The sequence below is a fragment of the Stigmatopora argus genome, chromosome 6, assembly GCF_051989625.1.
Source record: "Stigmatopora argus isolate UIUO_Sarg chromosome 6, RoL_Sarg_1.0, whole genome shotgun sequence".
NCBI classification, from domain to species: Eukaryota; Metazoa; Chordata; class Actinopteri; order Syngnathiformes; family Syngnathidae; genus Stigmatopora; species Stigmatopora argus.
The window spans coordinates 20,302,254-20,323,798 of record NC_135392.1 but is presented as its reverse complement, the minus strand read 5'-3'; the positions used below and the strand labels follow the sequence as shown (position 1 = coordinate 20,323,798).

At 43.5% G+C, this 21,545-nt stretch overlaps 1 protein-coding gene across 2 annotated transcripts in view; it reads right to left on the bottom strand.

Annotated features, from left to right (window-relative positions):
* The window catches only part of nucks1a (nuclear casein kinase and cyclin-dependent kinase substrate 1a), an 82,323-nt gene that overhangs the window by 31,281 nt on the left and 29,497 nt on the right, over positions 1-21,545 (bottom strand). Inside the window, exons 3-7 of one of the 2 annotated variants that reach the window (XM_077602313.1) lie at positions 21,453-21,543; positions 19,929-20,058; positions 6,865-6,911; positions 6,629-6,778; positions 3,993-4,142 (exon numbers count right to left, since the gene is read on the bottom strand). In XM_077602313.1, coding sequence (XP_077458439.1) covers positions 3,993-4,142; positions 6,629-6,778; positions 6,865-6,911; positions 19,929-20,058; positions 21,453-21,543 — 568 coding nt within the window. The remainder of the gene's footprint in view (positions 1-3,992; positions 4,143-6,628; positions 6,779-6,864; positions 6,912-19,928; positions 20,059-21,452; positions 21,544-21,545) is intronic. The other variant, XM_077602314.1, reaches the window with a different exon arrangement.

The following is a 21,545-nucleotide window of genomic DNA, read 5'->3' as shown; positions in this document are numbered from 1 at the left end:
TCCCCTCACCTAAAGGCGGTGTTACGGCATTTGATGAGTGCCTGTGCCTCACTGGTCATCGAGGGTTTTTGGTTAGGAAAAACCTGGATACGTTTATTAACAGTGACAGTGTCCGTACAGTTTTTATGTAGGGAAGTACAGTGTCCGTACAGTTTTTATGTAGGGAAGTACAGTGTCCGTGTAGTTCTGGAGTTTGTGGTGTTCAAAGAGTTCCCAAATGGTGCGGGAAAAACAGTCCTGCAGCTGAGAAAGGGCGTCCTCAGGCCATGTTTTTATTATGTTCATTTGTCGGCTTGTTAACCTCCGGAGTGAGGTGTATGAGGGGGTGAAGGACAGCCAGAGATGGTCGGATCCAGCAAGGTGAGAGAGGGCTGTGGCTCTATGAGTATGTTTGATGTTAGAATAAACATGGTCTAAGGTTTCGGGGTGGTCAAGCTGCTGTTAGTTTACAGTCGCTAGAAGGAGGTGCCGTGCTAACGTTAGCATCCGGTGGGATGTAAACAGTCATTACAATGACTATCGTTAGCTCCCTAGGTAGATAGAAGGGCCTGCACCGAACTGTCAAGAGTTCTAAATCAGGGGAACAGTGAGTGTTAGTGATCCTACTGTTGCAGCACCAGTCGTTGTGTATGTACACTCACTTTCTTTCCCTTTGCCGCCTCCGTCGTACACTGGGTGGGCTGACTATCCACGGAGATCCCGGTGGTCTCAAGATGTCCTCGAGGATTTTGTAGGTTCGTTGGTAATTTGTTGTGATGGATATATCGCATCTCCTACCGAGAGTAATTAAATCCTGGCGACTGTAGAAAATGTTTGCCTCGCAGATGTTTATAAATAACGATAAGACTGACAAAAGAAAACACCAAACTGGAGAGCAAAGAGCCGCTGCACCCGTGCTCGCCACCATCTTGTCTCAATAGTTTATTGTTCCTACAATATAAACATACAGCGTTACATAAATAACCTTCATTATTTTGGGCTTTGAAGACTTCAGGTATTTTATGGTAATTTGCCTCCTTGCCCCCACCTATGCCTCCCTCGGCCATTTGCTTGTCACCACCTGGTCTCTAAATAGAATGTGGCCATGAGCGGTGGGGGGAAGGTTCTCTGGGTCCTGTAAATTTTGGTCTAAGCTTCACTCATGAACGACCCACAGATCAAGACCATAGATGAGGTTGGGAACGTAGATCGACCGGTAAATAGAGAGCCTCGCCTTTTGGCTCAGCTCCATCACCACGACTGACCGATGCAAAGTCTACATCACTGCAGATGCCGCACCGATCCGCCTGTCGATCTCCCGCTCCATTCAGCCCTCACTCGTGAACAAGACCCCAAGATACTTAAATTCTTCTACCTGGGGGAGGACCTGATCCCTGACCCGGAGAGAGCATGTCACCCTTTTCCAACAGAGGAACATGGTCTCAGATTCGGAGGTGCTGATTCTCATCCCGACCGCTTCTCACTCAGTTGCAAACGTTCCAGCAAGTGTTGGAGATCACGGCCTGATGAAGCCAACAGAACCAATGCAAAAAGCAGGGATGCAATACTGAGGCTGCCAAACCGGACCCTTTCAGCACCATGGCTGCGCTTAGATATTCTGTCCATAATTATGAACAGAATCGGTGACATAGGGGAGCCCTGTTGGAGACCAACCACCATTGGAAATGGGTCCGACTTACTGCCGGCTACATGGACCAGAGTCTGACACTGGTCATAAAGGGACTGGAACCCGCGTGACAGGGGTTCCGGAACCCCATACTCCCGGAGTGCCCCCCACAAGACTCCCCGGGAGACAGGGTCGAACGCCTTCTCCAAGTCCAAAAAACACATGTAAACTGGTTGGGGCGTACTCCCATGCCCCCCTGAGAACAAGTATGCCCACACCAGATCGGCGCCTCTCACCGTGAGCAACTCCAGAGCGGAAGAGAGTACAACCCTCCTCGAGAGGAGTGGTACCAGAACCCAGGCTGTGTGTAGAGGTGAGCCCGACGACATCAAGGCGGAATTTCTCAACCTCACGCACTAGCTCAGGCTCTCACCCAACCAGCGCGGTGACATTCCACGTCCCAAGAGCCAGTTTCTGGAGCTGGGGATGGGACCGCCAAGGATCCCTCTTTTGGATGCCCCCCAGCTTTCGAGGCACCCGACCTCTTTTGCCCCTCTCATAGGTGGTGAGCCCATGTGAGGGGGAACCCACATCTCCTCTCCGAGTGTAGGCACGGCCACCAGACGCTACCCATCATGCCCCTCCCCCAGGCCTGGCTACAGAGTGGGGCCCCGGTGACCCCGTCCGGGCGAGGGAAATTGCAGACCATAGTTCTTTCTCGTCACATTTTTCAGCTGGTTCACTACCAAAGGCAATGAAGTTCTCCTATTTCAATCCAAATTTGCCTAGTTCTTCATTCAGTCTTAAAGAAATTCACACCTGTAGCTGAACTTTCCTTAATTAATCCAGCTTCTGGATGTGTAAGAACCGCTGGAAAATATTTGTCACTGCTATCGTTGCTGCCGTCAGTACTTCGGGCGAAGACTGGTGAACTATCCGTAACATTGTTTGAGATGATTTAAGCTTGGTGCTTAATCAGAGCAGAGGCCTTTGTCCTGCCATATTGGAAACACTGCACGATTTTGGAGTCGGGGAACATGTTGCGAAACAACGGGCCCGCATGGTCGGCAGCACTTATTGGAATGTTATGTTCAAGTAATAAATGCCACGAAATGCATTTCTGCGGTCGTTGTTTTATGTCAAAATCTCTTTTTCGCCTGAGTCTTTTCCAAACATCTGGCTGATGTAAGGCTGCCTCTTCGTCAGTTTAAAGTTTTTTGTGTTTTGGTCCCTCCAGGTGCGTTTTGCAGTCATTAATTCCCCTGTGTGCCACACTGAAGTTGCACTGGCATCTTGTGCAATGTGCAAATGTTGGTCCTTTTGGAGCCGGCGCCAACATAGGATATTTTGTTGAACAAGAAGCAATACATTTCTGCGCGTGTCTGGATTTCTTAAACGTTTCGTCCAAATTACAATCCATATCCATTTTGTGTTTATTCCGAGGAGGCATTATTGAGTAGTGCTGTGTACACCAACTTGAACTTCTTTTATAGCAACCCCAGAAATGAAAGGATTTGTTTCAAAACAAAAGACTGGGGGTTTAGTCAGCCTTAATAATACTTATTCCCTTATGGAACAAAAACAAGAATTAAAATGTTAACGCGATCGTGGCCAACTGCAATTGATTCAGAATCGATTGCCATGCTGAAGTCGCACAAGACGAATCATTTGTCAGAACTTGTAACTCGGATGATTCACAATGCATTTTGTTACCGAATTCTTCCAGTTTACAGTGCAGCTGAATAAAGATGACGGAAGCCATAGCAATGGTGTGAATTTCGATGCATTTAAATTGGAAATTTGGTACTTTCCCAAAATAGTTGCTAAAAAATAAATAAAAGTGACAATTTCTTTGGATTTCCGGACTTTAGGGAGGCTGTCCGAGGTCCCCGGATTTTACGTTGTATTTCTGGGTAGACTCCGGAAATTCTGGGGTAGTTGGCAGCTCTGAATCACTAGGACACACAAACCCCACCACCACGATAAGGTGATGGATGACTCGTCGGGGGGGGGGTCCATGAATATGAATATGTTCATTGATATGTTCTGTCCCTTATTAAATAAATCACATTCAAACTAAAGCTTTTGCTAGATGTGAGGCATATTTACAAAATTACCCTGACAGCATACAAAACTAATGGGTCACTGTTTATTCGGTTGGAGGGTCACCATGTAAACAGGCCGTTCGATTCAAGGCCTGGACTGCTGGCAGGTCAGTCTAATAGTTGGACAGTTAGAATGTTATGCATTGATAATTCTGCACACCCCAAGAGAAAAACAACCACAAATTTAAAAAAAAGAAAGGGGGTGGGTGCATTTAAAATATTTTGCTAATACTAATTTTACTGTTTTGAGATGTTTCTGCACTGTATCACAAGGTACATACGGTCAAGGTAGGTTTCCCCTTGGTTTTCCGGCTCCTCATCTTCACTGCCAGCATCACCCAGAAGGATCTCCCTTTGTTTTGACACTGCCTTGGAAGCTGCCTGACGTATTGTTCGTTTTCGACTTACATCCTTATCATCATCACTGCAATCTGTAAAATTACATAAAAAAACAACAATAGAAATGCCAGTCATTTAACAAAAGAATAAGATTGAAAAAGCAAACATCCATCCATTTTCTTCCAGTTAAATCAGCCAGTTTGAAGGTAGTGGTGTGACAATATAGAGAAATGGTGATATATTACAAAACTGAAAAAAAGGAAAAGGGAAACAATTGGTCCTTAGCAAAATCTTCAGGTAAAATCTATTGGCGGATTGGCTGTTATGCTGGCGCCAGACGTCCAAAAAAAATTTGACTGGGAGGGGGGCAATTGAATGTTCATTTGCCCCCTCCCAGTTAAACCTATTGGACATCAAGCGTCTTTGCCACTGAAGCCAGAGTATTCCAAGCCAGTCTTGCTGGTTTTGGGGGTATTTACAGGTCTGTTCCCATTGATTTTGAGCGACTGCCTTATCATGTAGGAAGGAACATTCCTGGGTCAATAACCCAGATCTGCCAAACTACAAAAATCATATTTCACACTGGGTAAAGACATTTTTTAGATTTTGTGACTTTTTCCAAGTGGCATGTACCAAGCGCATGGTAACCACGAGGAATAAAACTGTCGTCAAAATGGAGAATGCACTCTCAGTCTGGGTCTCGGAATGTAGGGCGAAAATCATTCCTCTGGATACCAACTCTTATGATAGTTACAAAGTTCACAAGGATCGCCTGACACTTATCTTGAGTGGAAATGCCACTAGCTTCATGGTAAAGCCAGCCTTTTTAACCGTCCCCACGCTTTGAAAAACAAAAACAGAACATTGTTGCCTGTGTACTGGATGAGCAACAGAAAAGCTTGGATGACAAAAGATCTCCATTATGAGCGATTTCATAATTGCTTGTCCCGGACGTCAAGCTGTACCTCGCCAAAAAGGGGCTGCCCTTCAAGGTCCTCCTCCTACTGGACTGTGCCAGGGAACATCCCACCAACCTGATATGCGACGGGGTTCAATTGCAGTTCCTGCCCCCAACACCACTTTACTCATCCAACCTATGGATCAGGGGGTCATTCATGCATTCAAGGCCCTGTACACAACATCCACAATGAAGGGACTGGTTTCATCAATTGACCAGTCCAAATCAGACCACCAGCATCAAAGAATATTGGCACAAATACAACATTGCCACGTCTGTCGAACATCCAGATTGCAATTGGGGGCATGAAGGAGCAGACCTTAATTTCCAGCTGGAAAGGTTTGTGGCCACAAAAAGTCACTGAGGACTTTAAGGGGTCCACCCCCGAGGAGATTAAGGACTTCGCTGTTGATCGGGCAGTGGTGCTGGCTCGGTCCGTAGCCACCGAAAGATTTTCAGACATGACGGCGCAGGAGGTGAACACACTGCTTGAGAGCCACTCAACACTTACAACTGATCAAGACCTCATCGAACTGATGCAGTCGTCGAGTGAGGAGGAACAGGCAGCAGGAAACGAGGAGGGCCAGGAAGAGGAGGAAGGCGTGAATGAAGGATGTGGTTTGTCTTTGAGAAATCACCAGGAAGTCTTCGATAAGGCGCGCGATTTAAGACAACGGATCCAGGAGTTTGGCGATAACATGATCAGAGCCAACAAATTTGGCAATCGTCTGGATGGTCTCATAATAATAATCGGACATAGGCCCTGTCGTCATCATCAACAACAAAAGCCTACTTGTCATCACACCCAGAAACTGCGTATGACGAAATTGGTAGTGCTTCTCCATAAGGTGCGTTTACTCGGCAAAAGACCTAAATAAGTGATAGTTACGGACTTGTAATCTGACATTCTGCTGTCATGGATACAGGTCACTTCTCACTGTCTTTCAATTACCTTCGGCGGACCATCTCCTCCTGTCTCACTGCTGTCCAAGTCCGCTTTATCTATTCCTGCTCCCCGAAACACTTTTTCCCCCTATCGTGACGGAAAGACTCGGCGAGACACGATGGTGCTGGACGCGCGGACCCAAGACGCCTTTCCACGTCATTTACAAACACCATTTTGGGAATAATTTCCGCCAGCAAGTTTCCAGGTGCACACACAGAGGATTAGATAATAGACAAAGCGTGATTTATAGATGGGTGGATATTTTTTAACTCCCGTCACGACAGGAAAAAAAAGTGTTCCGGGGAGCACCTAGAAACTCGCTGGCGGACCAATCAGCCACGCGGTGCATTTAGGGCACATCACGTAAAAACAACGATTCATTCATCAACTCTGCTTTCAGCTGTAACAAATAAAAGTTGAGTTTACACACTTGGAGATGGTGAAGAAATTTGTCTATATTAGGATCCGACAGCCGGATTGGACAAAGATAAAAAGGGAATCGATCCACCCGCCCGCCCGCCCGCAATAGGGTCGACGGAGGTTGCCAGATCAGCGTTTATATCAGATTCATATTTTGTTGCCTACCTCACATTTTCTGGCAGCACATTGAGCTACAAAAAAAAAACCAAATGCTTCAACAATTTTCATTGTATTTTCACACAAAAAAATATTACCTGTGGTCCGCTTTCTTTTGGGTGTCCGTCTGCCAGACTTCTCAATCTTGGGTTTCTTTCCTTTTTTAACCTTTGTTTCTTCGTAGTCACTTCCTCCGTCTTCATCTTCCTCTCCAAAGTCGTTGTCTTGGTCATCACTACCAAAGTCATCTGCAAAATATTTTAACTAATGTCCTGTAGTGTACTCCTGTTGACAATGCTTTGCAAATATCTAAGCAAAGCTTTGATAAGCTTACCTGCTGAATCATTTTTGGTTTTGGGGAGTTTTTCCTCGGAGTCCTCACTGAAACAAAGAATGGGGTAAATGACATAATTCAGAATAATACACGTGTCAATTAAAATACTTATCAATAACTTTGCAAGTGGTAAATTCCTTTAAAGCCCCAGTATCCCGTTTGGGATTTCCAAACTTACTTCACTGATATCAATAGATTGGACTACGCAATCACAACCCTCTTTTCTTTTGCAACCACAGTTTTTCCTCAGCGATGTCACTGACATACAGCTTCCTGTCCCATTTCAAGATGGCAGCGCCTGTACGGGCAGCGATTAGAGGCTCTCTCTACTTGTACACTCTTTTCATGCGTTTTGTGTGTCTTGTAATAATAATAATCGGACATAGGCCCTGTCGTCATCATCAACAACAAAAGTCTACCGTATTTTCACGACTATTAGGCGCACAAGTCTGAAATTTTCTCCAAAATAGACAGGGCGCCTTATAATCCAGTGCGCTTTATAGATGGACCAATACTAAAATTGTTATCACGATAAAATAAAATAAGTCCATCGATAGGACAACTACGGCAAGCAGCCCCCGACTCAACTAATTTCCCGTAGATAAAGTACTGTGCAGTGACTGCTGGGATATGTAGTTATTTTTGTCAATACACCCAATGGATTGTGCCTGCCGATCGGCATCAACACTAGCTAGCTACTATTTGTGAACGAATTGTGGCCTGGCGATCGCCATCAACACAGCTGCGAGGCATGAAAGACAGCCTTGGAATACTAGTTACGCTAGCTACTAGCTAGCAACTATTTGTGAACGAATTGTGGCCTGGTGATCGGCATCAACACAGTTGCGAAGCATGGAAGACAGCCTTGGAATAATTACGCTAGCTACTAGCTAGCTACCATTCGGGAATGAATTGTGGCCTGGCGATCGCCATCAACACAGCTGCGGAGCATGGAAGACCAGCCTTGGAATAGTTACGCTAGCTACTAGCTAGCTACCATTCGGGAATGAATTGTGGCCTGGCGATCGCCATCAACACAGCTGCGAAGCATGGAAGACAGCCTTGGAATAGTTACGCTAGCTACTAGCTAGCTACCATTCGGGAATGAATAGTGGCCGCCTGGACGAACGTATTAAACTCAGCGTTTTCGATGAAAAAATGTTCAATTCGGACACAGATAATGAGGACTTTGATGGTTTTGTGGGTGATGATGACGTGAGTACATTGTAAAATGGCTAAATAAAGTACAACCGAACTCAGTCTTGCTTCCGTTGCCTTTTTAAAACGGTGTTTTTAGCGTGCCGGTGTAGCGTGCATTTGGTACATGTAGCACCAAATTAGTGTGTTCGCCGTTGTAGTATATTGATATTATTAGTGCAAAGTTATCACAGCCGTCAACCTGGGTGTATTGACAAAAGGACTATTTAGCCCAGCAGTCACTGCGCACCGGAAATAGCGTCTGTGGCTGCTTTCGTAGACAGCACTATTACGGTTCGATAATCATCCATATATATATATATATATATATCCATATATATATATATATATATATATATATATATATATATATATATCCATATATATATATATATCCATATATATATATATATCCATATATATATATCCATATATATATATATATATATATATCCATATATATATATATATATATATATATATATATATATATATATATCCATATATATATATATATATATATATATATATCCATATATATATATATATCCATATATATATATATATATCCATATATATATATATATATATATCCATATATATATATATATATATATATATATATATATATCCATATATATATATATATATATCCATATATATATATATATATATATATATATATATATATATATCCATATATATATATATATATATATATATATATCCATATATATATATATATATATCTATATATATATATATATATATATCCATATATATATATATATATATATCCATATATATATATATATATATCCATATATATATATATATATCCATATATATATATATATATATATATATATATATATATATATATATATATCCATATATATATATCCATATATCCATATATATCCATATATCCATATATATATATATCCATATATATATATATATATCCATATATATATATATATATATATGGATATATATATGGATATATATATGGATATATATATGGATATATATATATATATATATATATATATATATATATATATATATATATATGCCATGCCTGGCTTCACGAAAAGTGGCAGGCAGCGCCGGGCTTCTTACGCTACGATTTGTGAATGGATTGATGGAAATGACGGTGACTGAGAACGAAGAGAGGGGACCCGGCTTTTTGGAAGGCTCGTTTGGGCAAATGTTTAATTCGGACACAGAAAATGAGGACTTTGAGGGATTTGTGGGTGATGATGACGTGAGTGAGTTGTAAAATGTCTAAATAAAGTACAACCGAACTCAGTTTTGCTTCCGTTGCCTTTTTAAAACATGTTTTTAGCGTGTGGGTGTAGCGTGCAAGAACTATATTTCTCAGCAGTCACTGCGCACCGGAACCCGGAAATAGGCTGCTTCCGGTAGCCAGCGCTATTGCGTTTCGATGTTCATCCATATATAATATATATGCGTCTAATGAAATGGTGCGTGCTTTGTGTGTCTAAAATACAGAAATAGCACTCGTTACTGACACTGTGGCTTAAAATACGATGCGCCGAATAGTCGTGAAAATACGGTACTTGTCATCACACCCAGAAACTGTGCATGACGAAATTGGTAGTGCTTCTCCATAAGGAGCGTTTACTCGGCAAAAGACATAAATAAGTGATAGTTACAGACTTGTAATTTGGCATTCTGCTGTTATGGATACCTCGCGTCACCCCCCGAGCAGGTCACTTACCTATCCACGGTCTTTCACTTACCTTCAGTCAGCTAGTAGGAGGCAGATCACCACGCAAACATCTTTTCATATTACCTCAGAAGGGAATGTGTGTTGTGTTACCGCAAGTTTAGAGTTCTGATGGATATGGGGAAAAACTGTCCTGAACACTGTTCCCTCTAAGCTGCGCGCGTGCGCAATTGCGCACTACTCTCGTCTTCTCTGCGCAGCAGAAATCCTATGGCGCGCAGTAAAAAAAAAAAAACGGATTTTTTTTTTTTTTTTTTTTTTTTTTTTTTTTTTTTTTTTTTTACCCCTTTCTTCATGATGGGCTCGGTTCTAATGTCCAAAGAGCTCCAGTATTTGTATTTAATCATTAAACGCTGTTTTCGGCTGGATTTGACCGAATTTGAGAGCATTTTGAGCTGTTTGGCGAATGGACGTATATAGACGTTTTTTTGCCTCCATCGCGATATCATCACGACATTTTACCAAGGAATTCACTTCCCTGGGCTCGGTTCTAATGTCCAAAGAGCTCCAGTATTTGTATTTAATCATTAAATGCTGTTTTAGGATGGATTTGACCCGATTGCTGTCATTTTACGGCTCGGTTCTGCTACATCTGCCCGCCCAAGAGTGCTTATTCCCGGGCTGCCATTGATGGTAGACTAACATTGATTTTTACTATAATTTGGACAACACCGGCGGCGGGCCGGATTAAAAATCCTAACGGGCCGTATATGGCCCGCGGGCCGAGGTTGAAAAACTTGTACACACACGATCCGGGGGCGGGGCGAGCGCGCGAATCCCGTTTCGGCGAAACCTCCGTTCGGCCGAATGAACGTTCGGCGGAACGTCCATTCGGCGTCCTGCCCGTCTGTCAAACGTCCGTCGGCGAAACGTCTTTAGGCGAATCATCCGAGTACCGATGATGTCGCTCACACTGGTACTCAGTGCGCTCAGGGAGGTTGACTTTCTGCTCAGACCAACGAAAAATTAGAGGGAACATTGGTCCTGAAGCCTATTTGTCCGTACTTTTTGGTTCCTATAGCGTCTGCCAGAGGGCAGCAGCTGGAACAGATTGTGAACAGGGTGGTATGGGTCCCCTATGATGTTCCTGGCTCTGCTGAGGTAACGAGGGCTGGCAATGTCTTCCAGTGAGGGCATAGAGCAGCCGACAATCCTCTGGGCAGTGTTAATAACTTTCTGCATGGCCTTTTGGTCTGCCGCTGTGCTTCCAGCGTACCACACTGTGATGCAGTACACCAGGATGCTCTCTACAGTGGTTCTATAGAAGGTTATCAGAAGCTTGGTGCCCAAGTTCCTCCTCCCAAGTACCCTGAGGAAATGGAGTCGTTTCTGAGCCTTCTTCACTACTGCCGTGATGTTTGTAGACCATGAGAGCTTATCCGTGACGTGGACCCTGTCTACACATACTCCATTTATGAGGAGTGGGGCCAGATCTGTGCTGTGTTTGCGAAAGTCCAGGATTATTTCTTTAGTTTTCGTGGTGTTCAGTGTGAGATTGTTCACCGAGCACCTCGAAGACAGTTTGTTGATCTCATCTCTGTAGGCCGACTCATCCCCTCCTGAGATGAGTCCGACCACAGTGGTGTCGTCAGCGAATTTGATGATGGCGTTAGACTGGTGGGTGGGTGTACAGTCGTATGTGTACAGGGAGTATATAAGAGGACTCAGTACATAGCCTTGAGGGGAGCCAGTGCTCAGTGTAATGGAGGAAGAGAGATGGGGACCAAGTCTAACAGTTTGTGGACGGTTGGTTAAATTCTTAATCCAGCAGCATATGGAAGAAGATAGTCCAAGGTGGGAGAGTTTGTCAGTCAGAATGTCCGGTTTTATGGTGTTGAAGGCTGAGGTCACGTAGTTCCCTTGGTGTTTCAGGTGGCTCAGTGCTGTATGTAGAGCAATGGCAATAGCATCCTCAGTGGACCTGTTTGCTCTATAAGCAAACTGGTGAGGGTCAACTGAGGGAGGGATTGTATCCCTGATGTGGCAGGTGACCAACTTTTCAAAGCACTTCATGATCACAGGCGTAAGTGCAACAGGCCTATAATCATTCATGCTGTCAATGGTTGGCTTTTTGGGGACAGCGATAATAGTGGCAGATTTCAGACAGGATGGAATGATGGATTGTTGCAGGGAACAATTGAAAATTCTTGTGAAGACTCCAGCCAGCTGGTCAGCACAGGCTTTGAGCACCTTCCCAGGTACTCCGTCTGGGCCATCAGCCTTCCTGGTGCTCACAGACCGCAGTACCAGTCTCACTTCCTGTTCCCGAAACTTCAGTGTATTGCTGCAGGGTGGTGGTGGGGGTGTTGAGACTGGGTCTGATTTGTCAGTCTCAAAGCGGGCAAAGAAACGGTTCAATTCCTCAAATAGTGAGGCATCTGCGTTAACAGACATATTATTGTTATTGTTGTTGGTAATATGTCGTATACCTTGCCACATCTTCTTTGGGTTATTTTCTGTGAAGTGCTCCTCAATTTTCTTAGTATATGCTGCCTTGGCCTTTTTAATGCCTCTTTTCAGCTCAGCTCTGGCAGCTCTATATTTTATCTTGTCCCATGATCTAAAGGCGATGTTGATCACTTTCTGCATTGTCGCAAGTTGTTCGTCAAAACCGGACTTTAAATTCAGCTATAACCGTTTAGACTTATTAAACATCGGTTACAGGGACCAAATTAAGGTTTTGGGCGATTTTCACCGAGAACATACCATACCTAAAGGGATCGCGACACTAGAGGTGGCCCCATGGTTTGTTTTCGGATCTGGTCGGCGAAAGAGAAGGCGTTGTCATCCCCGGGGTATTCCGGGAACTTGATGCCAGCTTTGCAGGAAGCTCGAACAACAGTGCTGGCCAAAGCCTTTCGCCACGGTGATTCCCCTCGCTGTTATATCGTGTTCGATCCATGGCTTCAATCCAATTTCCAAGCGTTCACACCTGCATTCTTTTGCCATTTCACGGCAAGGATGTCCTCTGTAGAGCTCTAATGTGTTGTTTCTTTGAGTAGTGAGGGTTTTGGGAGGTTAAAAGCATGGGAGCACATGGAAGTCAACTGCCTCGCCACTCGTCTGGGATGTTTTGAATGGATTTACCGTAATGCTTGGAATACGTGGGGCTGCTAGTTTTAGGGTGAATGTCCACTGGGTTGATCGCAATAAGTAGCGTGTCACTGAAGCGGTCAGGGTCATACAAAAAATTGAATCACGTCTCACAGAGAGAGAGGCCTTGGAGAAATATATCGCCCAAGCTCTGGCCACTGGTGCTACCCGCCTATCTTTCACGGCAGTCGGTGCAGGGTTCTTCAAGAAAGATGGTGGCCTGAGACAGTGTATTTACTATCGAGCGTTGAACAATATCGCCAATAAGAATCAACGCCCTCTTCTGCCCGTCGACATTAAGCCCCCTTCATAGCCCCTCGATTTACACGAAACCTGATCCATGCACCACATATCAGCTCGTGGTATCATCAGGGAAGGTGATTAGTGGAAGACAGCTTTCAATATGGCCCTTGGCCACTTTGAATATTTAGTCAGTGTTTGGACTCACCAAAGCCTCCAGTGTTTGCCAACACCTCGTTAATGACATCTTCAGGCACACAATTAACAAGTTTGAGGTGGTTTACCTGGCCAACATCCAGGTTTTCTCCCCGAATCCCTGCAAAAATGAAAAGCACGCCCGGCAGGCATAGCGGGTACTGGAGGATAAACTTTTAGTGAAAGCAGAGAAGTGCTTGTTCCATGTTCCAGAGTCGACATTCCTGTGCCCGTTTTGGTCCTGACTTTAAAAATCTGGAATCTTATATCGGACAAGAGACTCAACCCATTACAAGCCAGGTGGGCAATGTTCCTCTGACGTTTTAACTTTACAACGTCATAACCCAGGCTGGTAGAATAGAAAGCCTGACCCATTGACCTGTCAGTTTTCACCTAACAAACCCGAGGAGGAACCCACGTCCATACGCCCACAGACCTGCTTCCTCGCTGTTATTGAGTGAGATATCGGGGGAAATGTAAAGGATGCTCTGTGTGAGCACCTGGACCCACAGGAAGGTCAACAAACATATATTTTTCCCCGACACCCTCCGATCACAGGCCCTGGAGTGGGCTCACTCATCCCGCCTGTTCTGCCACCCTGCCATCGGATGGACAAAAGCGGTGCTCCGCCTGCGGTTCTGGTGGCCTTCAATGACAGAAGAAACAAGAGCATTCGTGATGCCATGAGTGGTATGTGCACACAGCAAGAACAGCATGAAAGCCCCCATCTGCGCTCCTCCATCCACTACCCATCCTGAGCCATCCCAGGTATCGCATTGCTCTGGATTTTGTCACCAGGCTTCCACCGTCATTCTCACTATAATGGACTGGTTCACAAGCAGCCCACTTAATCTGGCTTCGCAAATGTCTTCAACCAGTGAGACCGCAGAGTTGCTCACCACCCACGTGCTGCGTTTACATGATATTCCACCAGATATAGTTTCTGATTGTGGATCACAGTTCACCCCACATGAATGGAAGGCATTCTGTGGTGCCCTGGGCATTGGCATTAGTCTTAACTTGGGTCACCACCCACTGAATAATGGCCAATGCAAGCACACCGACTAACAACTCGAAGGTGCTCTCTGTTGTTTCACCCAAGGCCATCACGCCACTTGGCACAACTTCCCCCCATGGGTTGAATACGCCAAAAACCAGAAGAGGGGCATTGCTTTCCCATCTGCCCAGATCCAATGTCATGTTGCACCATGGTTTGGCAACAAGCCCGATCTAAACTTCGTAGTTCCAACCAGTCCAAAGTTCGGTCTGACCGGCGTTGTGCGCCTATGCCGTGGGGGAGAAGGTATGGCTCTCCTCCAGGTCTCTGCCGTTGATGGAGGAATCCAAAAAGGTGTGTCCCCGGCTTGTGGGTACTTATGAGATGGTGAAGGTGGTGAATCCAACCGTGATACATCTCAGCCTCCCTGTCCATGTCTGCATACACCCGAGGTGCCGCATCACCCAGGTAAAACCGATCAAGACGAGTCGATTGTACCCCCACATTTGGTCCCTTCCTCCGCCTCTGGAGATCGACGGTCAGCCTGCCTTTCGGGTGCGTTGGTTGTTGGAGGTCCGTCGCCAGGGCCAGGGTCTTCAATACCTTATGGACTGGGAGGGTTATGGTCCTGAGTGCCATCCTGGTCCATCCTTTCCCTTCCCTATCCCATGCCCTCATAAGGGCCTTTTACCGTGCCCATCCGGGCACTCTCTGTCATGCGCCAGGTAGCGCCTGCCGAAGAGATGTCCTCCTTATGGGGACAGTCTGTAATTATTTTCTTACTTGATAAAGGAGTTGCGGCATTTCATGTAAATGTTATGAAAACGTTGCAAAATTCTAAAACTTGTTAACTTGGGTTAAAATGGTTAAGTACAGTCATAACTCTACTTATGAAATTAATTGGTTCCAGAACTTTTTTTCTAACTTGAAAATTCCGTAAGTAGAGCAGTATTTCATATGTAAATTCTCTAATCCGTTCCACGGTCCTCACACAACTACCATATTTACTCTCATATAAGCTGCCTTCGCGTATAACCCGCACCATTAAAATTGCCTTGAAATTGTTGAATTTTACAATTTCTCGTGTATAAGCTGCCCCCTGATTGTCAATTTAAACCTTCATATTTATGGTTTTAATAGGGAGTACAAATTTGTTACTTTGAAGGGACAATCTTAAGAAAAATCCATCACGTGGTATTTCTGAGATACTGTATGAATCAAAAGCATATTATTAGGGTCAATTTCAGGGTTAATATGCCTGTCTTTGTAAATACAAAATATCAAATTATTCAATTTGAAAAAAGAAATAAGTCTATCTTGATGAGAATCCGATGCTTTTTAATGACATAAATTACAATTTTCTAATCAGAAGTTTAAGATGTGGTGGCTATATTGCTTCTTATGTCGAAATATCTCAATTTTCTTCGATGGTTCATATTACTACAATAGTTTGTTTCGTAATCACTAATGTACAATCATTTCCTTTCTGTGTTCTGAAATGGAGGGTGTTATTTGCACGTAGACAAATTCAAAAAGGAAGTAACGCAAGCACAAACAGGAAATACGCCCATAGCGCTTTACGTAGAGTTCACCAAGTCTCTGGGTGCAACAATAGCATACACATTACGTAGATATCAAGGTTTATATTTTAACGATCGATCGCAAGACCTTCAATCAGCCTTAAGTATTGTGATGTGCTGACATGGTAAACGCTACGGTCAGAATATGTTTAACTGCAATAAGATGGCGGTGCCCCAAGCGAGCAATAAAAGACACAAGTCTACTTACGTCTGGCCAGACGGAGCACGGTTAACTATGGTAAGATGGCCGTGCCCCGAGTGCGGGAACAAGTTTTTTTCACGTTTTATCCAAAATACGGTTTATTTTTTTCTTGAATTATATTCGTTAACTCAAAATACCTTTTGTTGAGCGTTTTATCTGGTAATCTTTTCTTTATTTTTGAAACAAATGACCGTATCGCCCGCATTGTCTTGCATCATGACGTCGCAGCGCCAGCACATCATGACGCCACGGCGCCATTTTGTCGTGACGTCATCGTCGTCAACTTAGTTTCATGCATGTCGTGTTTTTATGTGCATATAAACCACACCCTTGATTCAGTTATTATATACTTATACGCGAGTAAATACGGTAAACCCTTTAAAATTTGTTGTGTGAAACACAAAAGAGAAAAAATGATTATAAAATTATTTATTGATGTCCCAAAATGAATAACAAGTATAAATACAAAATTGTGTCACAGTAAGAATGTACCCCGGAACCTTAACTGTTTGCCACCGTTTCTCCACGTCACTGTTATGATGCAACGATTGGTTGATTGCCGCCACTGATTGTAAATGACTAAGTGTTTTGTTTACTAAAATGTTCTGAAACTGTTACCGGGTAAGCGTGCATTATTTACTCGGGTTATAACAACAACTTCTTAAACTTCTGGTATGAAAATTTTAATTTCTGTAATTAGAAAGCATCAGTTCTCATCAAGAGAGACATTTCTTTTTTCAAATTGAATAATTTGATATTTTGCATTTACAAAGACAGGGATATTAACTTCCTTATGATATTGACCCTAATACTGTGCTTTTGATTCATACAGTATCTCAGAAATACCACTTGATGATTTTCCCTTCAAAGTAACACATTTGTGCTCCCTATTAAAACCATGAATATGGAGGTGCAAATTGGCAATCAGGGGAGCGGCTTATACGCGAGAAATTGTAAAATTCAAAAACTTCAAGACAACTTTCATTGTGCGTCTTATACGCACGGGCACCTTATATGCGAGTAAATACGGTAACCCTTTTATAATTTCTTTGAAATATAATTTCGCACCCATCTTTTCACTACTCGTTCTAACCTTAGAGCTGCCAACCTCCGTCGACCCCATTTCAGGAGTGCCCTTGTCCCATTTCCGGAGTGAATGTGATTCACGCAAAATTGATAAAAAAAATTAAAAAACATAAGCGTAGGACAATTTAAATCAAACTGTTATCATCATGTTTTTACATTATTTGAAATATTGCATTTTTGTGATCTATTGAAAAAGTACAGCATAATGAAAATAAGTTTATCTTTGTGTTTGGGTCCTTCTACGTGGGTTTTCCAGTCAGTAATTCCAACAAGTGTCACGTTGAAGTCGCAGTTGCATCTTGTGCAATGTGCAAATGTCAGTGATGTGCTTCAACATGGGATATTTCGTCAAATACGAACCAATAGACTTCTGCGAGTGTCTGGGTTTCTTTTTAGAAGTTCCATCCAAATTGCCATCCATTTTGTACTTAACACGAGAAGGCATATTGATAATACTTACCAGTGCTGTGTACGCGTAGTTCCTTTAGAACAACCCCGGAAATTATAGGGTTTGTTTAAAAAAAAAAAAGAAAAGAAGACTGGTACTTTAGTCAGCCTTAATAATACATACTTCCCTTATGAAAAAAAAACAAAAACGAAAATGTTTAAGCGATAGAGGCTACCAATGCAATCGATTGCCACGCTGAAGTCGCACAAGGCGAATCATTCGTCAGAACTTGTAACTCGGATGATTCAAAAATGCACTGGTGTTACCAAATTCCTCCGGTTTACAGTGCAGTTGAATCAACATGGTGGAAGCCATCGAGATGGTATGAATTTCAAAGCATTTAAATCGGAAATGTGGTACTTTTCCAAAATGGTTGCTTTAAAAAAAATAGTTCTTTCACACCTATAAAACGCACCGCCCTAAAGGCTCGCGAGTGTATTTTCTGTTTTTTGTCAATACATAAGGCGCTTCGGGCTAAAAGGCGCTAGGACTGTGCTAACCAATGTCATGTTAGCTATGCTCGTGTATGTTATGCTAGCGAGTTGATTTTTCTTTATACCAAAAATACTACGGAGGAAATTCATTTCGGTCACGACCCACAGATCAAGACCATAGATGAGGTTGGGAACGTAGATCGACTGGTAAATAGAGAGCCTCGCCTTTTGGCTCAGCTCCTTCATCACCACGACTGACCGATGCAAAGTCTACATCACTGCAGACGCCGCACCGATCCGCCTGTCGATCTCCAGCTCCATTCTTCCCTCACTCGTGAACAAGACACCAAGATACTTAAACTCCTCCACCTGGGGAAGGACCTGATCCCTGACCTGGAGAGGGCATGCCACCTTTTTCCCACTGAGGACTGTGGTCTCAGATTTTTGGTGTTGATTCTCATCCCGACCATTTCACACACGGCTGCGAATCGTTCCAGCGAGAGTTGGGGATCACGGCCTGATGAAGCCAACAGAACCGCACCATCCGCAAAACGCAGGGATGCAATACTGAGGCCACCAAATCGGACCCCCTCAATGCCACAGATGCGCCTAGATATTCTGTCCATGAAAGTTATGAACAGAATCGGTGACATAGGGCAGCCCTGGCGGAGTTCAACCCCCAATGGAAACCGATCCTACTTACTGCCGGCTACGCAGACCAGACTCTCACACCGGTCATATAAGGACTGGACCCCACGTATCAGGGGTTCCGGAACCCTATACTCCCGGAGTACCCCCCACAAAACGCGCCGGGGGACACGGTCGAACGCCTTCTCCAAGTCCACAAAGCAAATGTAGACTGGTTGGGCGAACTCCCATGTCCCCCAGAACCTTGCTGAGGGTGTAGAGCTGATCCACTGTTCCACAGCCAGGAAAAAAACCACACTGCTCCTCCTGAATCCGAGATTCGGCCTCCCGGCGGACCCTCCTCTCTAGAATAGACCTTCCCGGGGAGACTAAGGAGTGTGATAAGAGTGTATAATTGGAACACACCCTCCGGCCGCCCTTTTTAAAAAGGGGAACCCCCACCTCGGTCTGCCAAACCAGAGGCACTGTCCTTGATGTTCACGCGATGTTGCAGAGATGTGTCAACCAAGACAGCCCCGCAACATCCAGAGCCTTTAAGAAACTCCATGGATGAAAAAAAGGACATCAATTTTCCTTAGCTGCCAACAACTCCGGAATTTCAAGAGTTTAAGCAGAAAGGCAAGGCAAACTCCGGGACTCCAGACAACCTCCTTAAACTCCGGAAATCCCAAAAAAATGTCACTTACATTTTTTTGATAAAATCATTTTGGAAAAGTACCAAATTTTCTATTTAAATGCCACGAAATTCACACCATCTCTACGGCTTCCACCATCTTGATTCAATTGCACTGTAAACTGGAAGACATCGGTAACACGAGTGCATTGTGAATCATCCAAGTTACAAGTTCTGACGAATGATTTGTCTTGTGTGACTTCAGCGCATATCGATTTTGCGTGAATCGCATTCACTCCGGTACTCCTGAAATGGGGTCGACGGAGGTTGGCAGCTCTGGTGTAATGATGACAGTTCATTTTATATTTTGGTGGGAGACCTGTGCAGTACGATTAAGTTGAATTGAAGATGGTGGTTTAATGCACAGGTTATTGGGCGCCAAATTCCAAGTCAAGCTCCCAGCCACCCAGCCCGCTCAGAGCGCTCTGTTATCAGATAAGGGGTGCAACAACGTTCTCCATAAAGGTCGCCCGGAGATCGCATTTCTGGAGAAAAAAAAAAAAAACAATTCTCACCGAGGCTCCCGTCCATCCACTCCACTGAGAGACCTATTCTCGGATAAGAGTGACGCCCCCCGCCCAGTGCCCACCAGTTTTCTTCTTCCGAGCTGAGTGGAGTGACGGTGCCCTGTGTTCTGCCATTTTTCTGGGTAGCAAGCAGGAGAAAGGGAAGTGTCTTCCGCCAACTTGAAAGTTTCAGCTTGAATTTTCACATTTCCATGAACATGTTTTATTTGGATACTCGATATAAAACCACAATAGACTTAAAGCTGCGAAGTGGTGAAGGATGACAGGGGGTGAAAACCCTGATGTCATTTTTGTTCTGTTTTTTAGAGCCCTACAAAAACATTGATTTGATCCAAACTGGCTGCCATCTTGTCCTGCAAAGTGTGCATTTAAAAGCCCATTTTTAAAATGTTTTGCCAATCAGATTTTTCATAATGGTGGTGAATAGAAAGCTATTTTGGTATAGAATCTGAAAAATGTGAAAGTGCAGATATCTGCCTTTCTTGAAAATCTCGTGTTTTGAAATGTTCAACGGAAGTGTGCACTCGCCGCAAATTGCTGTAATAAAGGTTTAGAATTGTATTTGTGTTAAAATTGTGTTCAAATTGAATTAATGTTTTGTTTGGCTCAAATATAAGACAATCCTGATTTGAAGATGACCCCGTTTTTCAAGACAAGTTTGAAAAAACACTTTTTGCACACCAAAGTAAATTATTATTCAAAAAACAATTACAGTACATCTGAAACAAATAACAAAAAAAATGAGAGAAAGCATGTTATTTACCTTGAATCAAATCATGCAAAAACTGTCTATCATTTCTAAATATCTGAATATTTAAATATGTAAACTAAAGTGCAATCAGATTTGTAAATGAATCGCTTATGGTTTTTGAAATGTAAATTAACCAATTTACTGTGATGAAACAACAAAATTGCATTAACTGCATTGAATATCAATGTGTTCAGCATTCGCTTCAAGGAATTTGGGCATCATCTGGCGTTGTGGATGGGAATAATGTCTAGACTCAAAATTTAAGATGACCGGCACTTTTTAGTCTTATTTCACTGCAATAAACAGTCTTATATTCAGGCCATTACAGTAATAATCGTCAACACCAAAAATAATAACTAGATTATTAATAGTAAACTCATTATTAAGATAGTCAAAAGAAAAATAATCGGTTGGGACAGACATTGTCCATGCCACAATTTCTGATTTCAGAAAAGACAGTAATTGTTCTCGGCTCATAAATATATTATTGACAGTGCTTGTCCTAAAGCAGGAGTGGCCAAGTCCGGTCCTCGAGAGCCCCTATCCAGTCTGTTTTCCACGCCTCCCTTCACCAACACACCTGAATCAAATAATCAGGATCGGTTTGAAGCTTCTGCACCAGCTTGCTCATTTGATTCAGGTGTGGCAGAGGAGGGACATATGGAAAACAGACTGGATACGGGCTCTCGAGGACCGGATTTAGCCACCCCTGTCCTAAAGTATCAAACAAAAATATTTTGACAAGCCCGACTTGCATTTACCTTTCATCCTGTGAATCCTTGGAGCGCTTGTGCTTTTGCTCACGGGGTACTGCACGCACTTTCTTGGGCTTTGAGTCACCATACTCCTCATCT